We start from the raw sequence: 10,770 nt of genomic DNA, 5'->3' as shown, positions 1-10,770 counted from the left end.
TTGCTAACGAACAATCTAAAGTGAGTGCTCAACTGGGTGTTAATCAATCGCAGACTTGAAGGATTGGCAGAAAAACCTAAGGCGCTTTGCTGCCCTCTTAGCAGAAGAAGCTCGGTTCATAAGGTGTCCCTCTCGCCGTAGGGTTCAAATTCTCGACCCGCGGGTAGACCTATAGACTCAATAGAAAAGGTCTTAAGGAGCCGCTTTGAGCTTATGATTGTAAAGCAAACGATCTAAATCATTTTATTTTATGTTGCTAAATTATAAATTTAAAGAATTGACACAAAATTAACATCTTATGTTGATAGGCTGTCTGGTAAGAATGTATTTTCTGTGTATAAATAAATTATCTCTAATAGTGGTCCAAACAATTTGCAGCTAACTTGGGAGAAATTTTTCATTGTGATCGAAATTAGACTTAGGGTGTCAAACCAATTTTAGGACCTAGAGTTAGTATTTAACTCTTGGATTGACTTTGGAAATATAGGTTAATTGATAATTGATTCACTGCACTTGTTCAACTGATACATGCATATATAAAACACCAGGTACAATATAATAGTATATTAACTTGTTTTAAGTATTCAACAGATAGATTGTGAAAGCTCCAAATCACTTCTTTTGTCACCTTTCTTATATGAGAATATAATTTAAGGATAAATTCTCCACACATTGGAGTCTTTTCTACTTCTTTTTCTATATTCAATTCATGTATACATATGAAGCTTAAAAATGTATTGACCAAAAAAAAAAAAGCTTTAACATGTGGATCTCATGGCCAATCAACATTGAAGCTGGATGAACTGGATCAATAAGTGCACAGCATGCATATTCTTGATTATCTTATTCTTTATCTTCAACTACACGTGTGGAGAGAGAGAGAGAGAGAGAGAGAGAGAGAGAGAGATTATGTGAAGTGGAAGCAAATTCATATGTTGGGCTTGGTTCCAAAAAGAAAAGAAAAATTCTTTGATGCTTTTATATGATTCATATAATATTATGATTACCTTGAGAATGAAGAAAATAGGTTTAGAAAAAAGGACAAAGGTCATGGAGTCAAAAGACAAGACGACCACCTATCTCTCTCATACCAGGTCCCTCTCCAAACCGTTTTCTACTCAGACCCATCAACCAACCCCTATCTCTCTCTCTCTCTCTTTCTCTCTCTCTTCCCTATATTGTAAGCAACCCCACAACCATCACCATCATCATTATCATCATCATTCCCACCATATGAAGCCTTGTATCTCTCTTTTTCTCTATAAATTCATCACATATTTTCATCAAACCAGTTGGGAGAGAATAAGACATCCAAAACATTACTTCTCAATTAGCTCTCTCCTTTCACCCATCACTTTCTCGTCACAATGAGGAAGCCAGAACCCTCCTCTGCACCAGCAGGCAAGAATAACAAAGAGAACAACTCTAACAGTAAGCTCCGAAAGGGTTTGTGGTCACCGGAGGAGGATGACAAGCTGATGAGCTATATGATCAACAATGGTCAAGGTTGTTGGAGTGATGTGGCAAGAAATGCTGGACTGCAGAGGTGCGGCAAGAGTTGCAGATTGCGCTGGATCAATTACTTGAGGCCGGACCTTAAGCGAGGCGCCTTTTCGCCCCAAGAAGAAGAGCTCATTATCCATTTACATTCTCTCCTTGGAAACAGGTTTTTATCAATTGCCACTTTTTACTACTTACATGTTTGATTTTTTAATATTCATGCGAAAAGGATGCACTTTTTGTTTTTGTTGGCATCACTTTCCAGAAGTGATCACTTCCTATTTGTGAAATGTTTTGCATCTGCATGCTGTTGTGATTAGTAAATTCAGATGCACAAGAAATTACTAATTAATTAGCTAAATATTTGTCCAATGAAACGCACTTTATATAGGATAAGATGGCATTCTTTTATATTACAGCTTTGGTGTGGAAGAGTAAATAAGAAAAAAAAAATGAGGTCAAAAAATAATGAGAAGGCATTTTGAGAATATACAATCCCCATTCCAAGTCATTGAAATTTTGGGGCCTCTACACTCTTTGTTGACTGTTTGACAATTGAGTTTGATCTGGATAGACTCCAAATTTGACATGCCATGTGTCTTGCCATGTGTCTTTCAAAAGATGTCATCGACTACGATCTTTTGTTTAAACGAATACAAATTTATTATCAATGAAAAGAAACACCACTAGTTCAAGAGGTTGTTAAATACAATTTAGTATCTTTGGTGCTAATCCACTTACAAAGGATATTCAAAGTATAACTATATCTTTGAACAAAAATACATACAATAGGAAGCTTTTAAGTGAAAGGATCTTTATTTTTTATAAAGGGGATTAGTTATGGGGCCCACACCGCATTGAAATTTAACAATTTGAGCCGTCTATTTTTTTAAGTTGCACTTTTTAGATCATCCTTATAAAATATTATCCACATATTTGATGCATCTAAGTGAGTTCAAAGAAATTGGCGAACATTTTGTTATAAGAAAACATAGAAATTTAATCGTGATAGTTAAATAGGCAAATGGTTTTGGATTGAATTGAATTTTTGCAAGAATAATCTATGAATCGAGACTTACAAAATAGACGTTCAGGGTCGTTGAAGCTCGATGTGGAGTGGATCCCATAACTAATCTCCAATTTTTGAATAAAATGGAGATCCCTAACCTTAAAGTGCTTGCACACATATATACCTTAGACGACATATGTATACTTCCATATATATACAAAAATACTTTTTTCCTGTATCTTAATACTGATCATATATACATAAAGAACTAGTTGGTTGAGTTATATTTATTTATTGTTTTTGGGATGAGTACGCCAATATTGACTATAATCACAAATATTGAGCCTCAATTATTAAATGTTTTTAATATATGAAAGTGAAAAAGGGTTGGTATCTTATACATGGTCTGTATGGTCCTTTGAGTTAAAAATTATCTGCACTAAATTCATCTAAATTACAAAGAGATAAGGATTTGAACTTAGTACGTAACGTTTTGAAAATGAATATCCTATTTATTAGAACAATTCACGATTTGCTATTCCCCTATTGTTTTAAGAATAACGCTTCCCCTATTGTTTTAAGAATAATGCTATTAGTGCTACAAATTTCAATTTCAATATCATGTGAGACTCGCTTCCATGCAAACTAACCATCAATATTGTTAAATGTATAATTCACTTTGGTGTCTTCAATGTTTCCTACGGCATTGGCTGCCAAAAGCTATAGTTAAATAAAGAAATTGATACCATAATGTGATATCTATTGTCAAAATGTTTGGTTTGAAAAATTGCTACATGTGAGAAGGCGTGTGAAGATGTGAAAATAAAAGAGTCTTACATCTCTAATTTTTGAGTCGAAGACACTCAAAATCTTTTTGTGTTTTAAGTTTGGAAGGCATGCAAGTTATGCATTTAGGAAGCGAATATTAGACTACATAGTTTCTTGTTGGTCAATAATGAAACTCGCTTGCTGTTGGGGCAAAAAGAAATCAAACACTTAAATATTTTCTTGTTGGTCAAGAATGAAACACTCTTTTTAAAACCAACTCTTTTAATTAATGATATATGACTCATTAAATTCTTAATTATATTTTGTTTTTATACGTGTAGGTGGTCCCAAATTGCAGCTCGCTTGCCTGGGAGAACTGACAATGAAATAAAGAATTTCTGGAATTCAACAATAAAGAAAAGGTTAAAGAATTTGTCATCCTCAAATGGCTCACCAAACGCAAGCGATTCATCCTCAGAGCCTAAGGATCATTGTGTGATGGTGACCGGAGGGTTCATTACTCCCGGGCAAGAACATGGCATGTTGCCAATTTACATGGACTCAACACCATCGTTCATGCAATCTACGGTCCTCAACCACATGTTTGATCCATTGCCTATGCTCGATATAAATCATGGCGGCCTAACCTTTCCCTGCGCAGGTGGATACCACAATGCCAACCCATGCATAACACAAAGGGAGAATGAAGTTGTTGTTGGTGGTGTTGGTGATTGTTATAACTTTGGAGAAAATGGAGTGTTTGGGAGTAGAGATGTTGATATTGGGGTAGAAGGAGAGATATTTGTCCCTCCTCTTGAGAGTGTGAGCACTGAAGATCAAAATATTAAAACTGAAACCATCTATGGGGATCATAGAAACCCTAGTAGTAGTAATAATAATAATTACTACAATAATATAAATAGCATCCTCACCTGCAATAAAAATATTAAAGGTGAGAGCATAACTGGGGTTGGGAATTACTTCGATGATGATCAGGAAGAGCTCACCATGGGGGACTGGGACTTGGAGGATTTGATGAAAGATGTTTCATCTTCCTCATTTCCTTTTCTTGACTACCAAAGTTGAATAAGCCTTCAAATATTCCTCCATCTCTTTTTCTTGCTTTTTATCTTTTTCATTGAGGATCCCTGCTTTATTCCTGAAGGTTGGTAGAAAATTGTTCCTAGTCATAGACTGCAGAAGTAGAAAAACAGTGTTTATTCTACTTTTATATTACCATATATGGTATCAGAAGGCAAGAGTTCAAGGGTAGCTCAGATGAAGTGGGACATGGTGGTTGAAATAAAGGTCACACTTGAGTATATATAAAGTGACAATGAAGAGTAGTCTTGTATGTATCTGCTTTTTTCATGGCGCTCAGAGGCTTCAAAGAGTGTCATATACTTTGTGAAGGAAGATGTGAATAGCTACATAAAAATGTAGGGAGAGATACATCAAGGTTAATAATAATAACTAGTTGGTATATATATCGATTGTAGTTATTATGAGATGTACAAAAAGAATAATGCATGGTGGGTGGAATTTTGTTATCAGTGGGAGATAAGTAGGTTGTACTACACATTTGATGAAGATATATAATATATTTTTGTCCCCTCTCGTTTTTCTATTTTTCTGTTTCTCGAAATATTATCTTGAGTTATAAAGAAATTGTTATTGACAATCTCTTCTCTAATGAAATTAAACAAGGAAAGAACACACAATTTTTTTTTAAGCATTAGTAACAATTCTCATTTACTCGAGTGGTTCGTAAAAACTCGAGCGCCGTCCTTACTAAATTGATTTAATAACAATAATCTTTTACATTTATCTATTTTTGGGAGCAGCCTCTCCATAAATGGGGGTAATGCTAGCCGACATTTACCTCTCTCAAACCCTGCGTAAAGCGGGAGCCTTGTGCACTGGGTACGACCTTTTTTAATCTTTTACATTTATCATTCTCCTTCCAAAGAAAATAGCAACATATATAAATGATCATAGCTTCTCTAATAGGTTTTTGTCACTTCAATTGTTGTCATGTCCACTTGTTAATAGTTATAACAAAGTTCAACATCAATGAAAGAGCAATACATAGTCAGCTTAAGCTCTCATTGAAACATGGACTTATTTATTATTAAATTAGTTAGTTAGGCTATATGGTTGTCCAAAGAGCAATTATCATAGTTTACCATTCCAAATGGGAACAAATACAATTAGTGCACCTAAATTATAATCAATTCGTAGACAGATTTTGGCCAAATATTCCAGAAGTGAATAGAAAGCAACTTTGGAATGTGATGATGGCATTACACATTTAGTTATGCAAAAAAAGACAAGGTGCCCATTTTCACTTCAAATGACAGATGATGGGAGTGCTTCTACTTAATTGCTATCATTTGCCTTTAGATTTTTATCGTACCATATTCATAACTGACATGTGTTTCTATGAATTATCATGAACCTTGTTTTTCTCGAGAGTTGAGAGTTGAGACTGACATCTGTATGACCGATGATTACGCCTAAGTTTAGTCTCTATGATTAAAAAAGAGATCAAACAGTTTCACATTCTACAAAAAAGATATATATTCCTTTTGTAGTATGAGCTCCACGTGTTATTTATACTTCAATTTGTTCAATAGAAAACGTAAACTACGAAGAAAATCCTCTAAAACAACCCCTACGCGAAGGAAACTCCTCAACTTGAAAAGTTCACCGTAAACAAATAAACTCGGCCCTCTCCCCCAGGTATTTATGTGGAGAGCTATAGGTAAGTTTTGTTCTTCCTTGCATTTCTGCAACAATTTTTGTCAAACATATTTCCCTCTATTTGGCCTGGAAGGTCGCCAAGAAGGATTTGTGGTCCTTCTTTAGATGAGTAAGCGTGCCACCTCGTGGCCTACAATGGCCGATTTAGAAAATATGCAAAAGCGATTGTGTTTGCACCTTGAATTTGACGATCAAACGATAATAACCTTTTCTCGGCCTAGCTAGCTTGTTTCTTTACCTTGAAGGCAATGCGTTGAATGAATAACGAAATGGTGAAGGTAAAGATCAAGTGAGAAAGTGAAAGGAATTGAAAATAAACAAGATTAAAATTAATCCAGTTGAGAGAAAATAAATTATATTAAAGACGAGTACCTTAGAATAAATGTGTTTGAATGTAAATGAAACTGAAAAAGATGATGACAAGAATTGAAGTGCATAAAATAAAGAATTGAAATGCGAGGGCATGAATTAATTTGTAACAGACAAATTGAATTAAAATACTATGTGATAACTAAATTGTGTAATTTAAAGAAAATGAAAAAAATGAAATAGAAGTGTGGGTAGTAAATGCATAAAACCTAATCTAATAGGGTTACGTTACGCTAATATAGGAATTGAAGAGAATATAGAATGACAAGTTTGTGTTTGATCGGGTTCATTTCTCTTCCAAGCTTGTATTTTTTATATGACCAGGATAAGTCCCAACATGGCTGGCCATTATTTGGCCCGTGCTTACTTCAATCAACAAAAATCTTCTTCATTTGGGGAAAAAAAAAAAATCTTCTTCAATTGTGATACTTGATTTTGGCTAGCCTTGATTGTGTCAATCGTCTTAATTCCAACCGAAATTTGGTTTTAATTGTTGCTGTCCTATCAGATTAAGAATGAGATTGTGTAAATCCTAACATATCTAGGATATCCTTATGGGATTCTACCATATCTCTTAGAGAAAATATTATCCTATTAGAGTTGTAATCATATTAGGGTAAAGAATTAATCTTCCCAACTACTATAAATAAAGGCACAATGGGGTAAAATAGAACACACCTCACAATTACACATATCTCTCTTCTCTCTACTATTGCCGCACCCCTCTCTTCCTGGCCTCCATAATTATTTAGTAAATTATGCATACAACACGTTATCAACACGCTCTTGACGCTATGCTAAATAGAGTTTATTCTTCAATCAGGAGAGTATTACGTTTTAATCATTATTTTTATGATTAAATTATTATTTTATTGAATTGATCTACATGCTATTGATTCCATTTAATTTTTCTGTGTTGAACGTGATACAATGCATTGGAGATAAAATTATGGCTTTCAGAGAATGATCTTCTACAAAATTCAAAGGCTTTTATTGTTTTTAGTCAATCAGGTACGCTTAAAATAAAGGAAGATATTTGAAATGACCATGAAGCATGAAAACATTCTTATGATGCATGAACCCCCTACATTTATATTTTCCTTCCGATATATATTGTATATGTTCATATATTTGTCAATATATATATGTTCATGCATACGCAATTATAAATTCGTTATGTGGAATTTGTGAGTCAAAGAATCTAAATAAAATATAAGCATGATTTGGGGTTCTAAAAACCCTAAATAATAGAAAATCGAACCAAAAGAGCCGAGCCGTCTCTGTCCCAAAACCCGGATGCATAAAACCATTCTGAGGTTCGAGACAGAACCGTTTTGGCGTTTTGTCGCCTGCATAGCTGGAGTCACCATATTTCCAGGAGGAAATCTCGATGCCGACCATGGTTTAGGCCATGGCAATAACATGGCAAATCGTTCCAACGATTTCGGACATATCCCATCAATGTTTGACAGATTTTAAGAGATTCCAGAAGAATCTCTGATTTTTTAGACTTCTCTGACATCTTGATTGTTTTATGTCGATGCTCCATGGATTCCGACCTTTTATTTTGGACTGATATCGTCGCCGCCGTGGCAGCGCCACCTTCTTCCCCGGCGACTTCCACACATCCAGCATCGCTCGGATTTGTTTAGATACACCTATCGAGGCCTTGGGCCTCTCAATGCTCAACCCACGTGCCACCCAACCCACTATTTAGGCTCGGGACTTGTTTTTCCAGAATGGCCTTTCAGTTTTTAGGCTTGCCTTGGATCAACATATAAGAGTTTGCAATATCCTGATATTCCCAACCTAATTTGGGGCTGGTTTTTTTCTTGTTTCAACCTGCAGCTAGCCTGAAGCTGCGCTGCTATCCCACACAACCCTAAAATTATCTCTTGTTATTTCCTTGCCTCGACCCGTAACCCAACTTTGTCTGGGTTTGCAACTCATTCAACCCAAGCCCAATTTTGGGCTTGATTCTTTATGTCTGGCCTACAACCAACATTAAATCATCTAAAGGCCTAGACAAATTTTATTTTTGCTTCTATGATCGACCCCGAATGGTCCTGATCTATTGAATTAATTAAAAATGACCAGCAGTCTATTAATCTGACAAGAAATCCAAAATTATTAGCCTGAAGCTCACTTTTGGAATTAACAATTCAATAATTTGTTTTTCTTCTTTGAACTGTTGACATCCTTTCGTAGTCCCGAAGCGCTCACACTTGAGTTCCCAAAGCAACTCAAATCCACTACACTTAAATCGGCATATTGCATTATGCGTTCTTACAGGAACCTCTCATTTATGAACTAAACGTTCATAAACTAAATTGAACATGTAGTTTCAAATTTAGTGCCTTTGAAACCCGAGGTTTTTTTTTTTAAACAATACACCCATGAAAACCCAACGTTTTTCATGAAAACCATGTCTTGGAACTCGAATGTTCTAACTTTGATGCTTATGGATGATTCATTCCCATAGTACCAATCACAATCTTGTTCCCTCCAATTCAGTGGATTGTTGTATCGTAACAAGTTTGATTTTCCTAAATTGGACGCTTCTAATAGAAACCACCTTATGTGGGGTACAAGACGTGAATCTCCGCTTGACTGTCAAGAAGCTGAGAAACCATTGAAGCCAACAATGGCATGGAAAAGCTGAATAAGTCTCTACCATGATCTTTATTCAAATACTTATGCCCGAAGCATTACAAATGGAAGTACCTCTCGAACAAGGATTTCATGGCTCTTTGGCTCGCTCTTACGGACTGTCTAATCATGAAAGATATTGCCTGAAGCACACCATGATTACATCCATGAATGAGTATGATTCTGAATTTTATAAATCCGATCGAATTTTGACTAGAGAATACTTTTCTAGTCCTTCCTTGTTTCTAACTCGCTCCTGAAGCAGCAGTGTAGAAAATGGAAGTTTACCAAATTCTCGGATCTCATTACTACCACAAACGTGAGAGAAAGGTATAGACCCAGATTTAGCTAGTCTACAGAACGGTATAAACCCAGTTCGGCTAGAATCTACCGAATGGCTCAACTCAACTTCGGCTAGAGTCTACTGAATGATGGTACCCTGCTTCAGCAAGGATGCACCAAAAGGCATGCTCTACTTCGGGAGAGATGCACCAAACGGTATTCCTCTGCTTTGACAGAGGCCTACCGAACAGACTTCTCCAACTTCGGCTAGAACCTACCAAATCCAAATCTGGGTCTATCTCTTTCACAATTCAATTTCGAGTTTGTTTTTACAACATATGGTAGAATCAAGGCCTGCCAAGGTGTGGCATCATGCCCGAAGCATGATCTTTGGCATCTAAGACCTAAAACTTTAAGAATAAAAGATATTGTTCCCAAACCTCAACCTTCCACACTCTACTTCCGTCTTGATGGAATAGGTCATTGGTTATTCACCTGTTGTGCCCCTACCAAAGTTGTTAAGGAGTACCATTCTAGTAGTCAATATGTGAGACTAATTTGCTCCACCAAACATTGTTGAAAGAGCAGAATTTTGGCATGGATGGCCTTGTTGGCCAAATCCCCTTAGTAAACTATTTACTTTGTGAACATTTTTTCTATGTTCTTGGATTCACATTTGGTGTTTGTTTTAGTTATGGATAATCTTATCGATCTTGTCCTCGAAAATGAGTTAATTGAATCATGTTTCTTGTATACATGTGACTGAATTCAATTAAACACGTGATTAGGTATGAATGTGGGAAAGTTAGATGTCTGGATGAATGCAATACTACGCACACTAACTTTATACCCAAATCACATCTCTAGCAACGACTTCAGGTTTATCCAACCTGATTAAGAGCATCGGCACGCTCCTCATTGTATGAATGGTACTACATTACCATTTAAGAGACCTTATATTCTCACCGTTCCGAAAGAACATCGTTGGGGTTTTAAGGATATTCGAGATGACAACGATCATAAATGAAACCATTGAAGAAAATAAAGTTGCATATCTTTTCACCACCTCCAAAAATAAGCCTGAAGTTTTGTTTTAAGACCAATGGGCTACCTCCCAACTGGGAACACGCTAAATATAGTCGGCATGTAGCCTGGTGATTTGAGCAGTTTACTTGCTTTGGCACGACCATTTGGGACACTTGGGTTAAACAATGATGCCACGACGCATCTCCTTACCCAAAGTAAGGATTTTGTGCCTACAAGCACATTCTGCTCATTGTGGGAAACTAATTTTCTAAATCATTCCTAGCAAAGATACGAACAACCCTCTTTTCATAGTGGATTCAAGGGAATATACGTGGACTAATCCAACCAAAATGCGGACCATATAAATACTTGTGTTTTTGGTTAATAAATCGACAAATTGGTGA

General features: G+C 36.0%; 1 protein-coding gene across 1 annotated transcript; it reads left to right on the top strand.

The window, feature by feature from the left end:
- The first annotated feature begins 1,300 nt into the window (after nucleotides 1–1,300).
- Nucleotides 1,301–4,889, top strand: LOC126614778 (transcription factor MYB46-like). Its single transcript, XM_050282438.1, has 2 exons — nucleotides 1,301–1,666; nucleotides 3,619–4,889. Exons 1-2 carry the CDS (start codon nucleotides 1,368–1,370, stop codon nucleotides 4,361–4,363), a joined length of 1,044 nt encoding a protein of 347 aa, XP_050138395.1. The 5' UTR covers nucleotides 1,301–1,367; the 3' UTR covers nucleotides 4,364–4,889.
- The last annotated feature ends 5,881 nt before the right edge of the window (nucleotides 4,890–10,770 follow it).

The sequence above is a fragment of the Malus sylvestris genome, chromosome 3 (genome assembly GCF_916048215.2).
Source record: "Malus sylvestris chromosome 3, drMalSylv7.2, whole genome shotgun sequence".
NCBI classification, from domain to species: domain Eukaryota; kingdom Viridiplantae; phylum Streptophyta; class Magnoliopsida; order Rosales; family Rosaceae; genus Malus; species Malus sylvestris.
The sequence above is the reverse complement of the archived record's forward strand: the minus strand, read 5'-3'. Positions and strand labels throughout refer to the sequence as shown.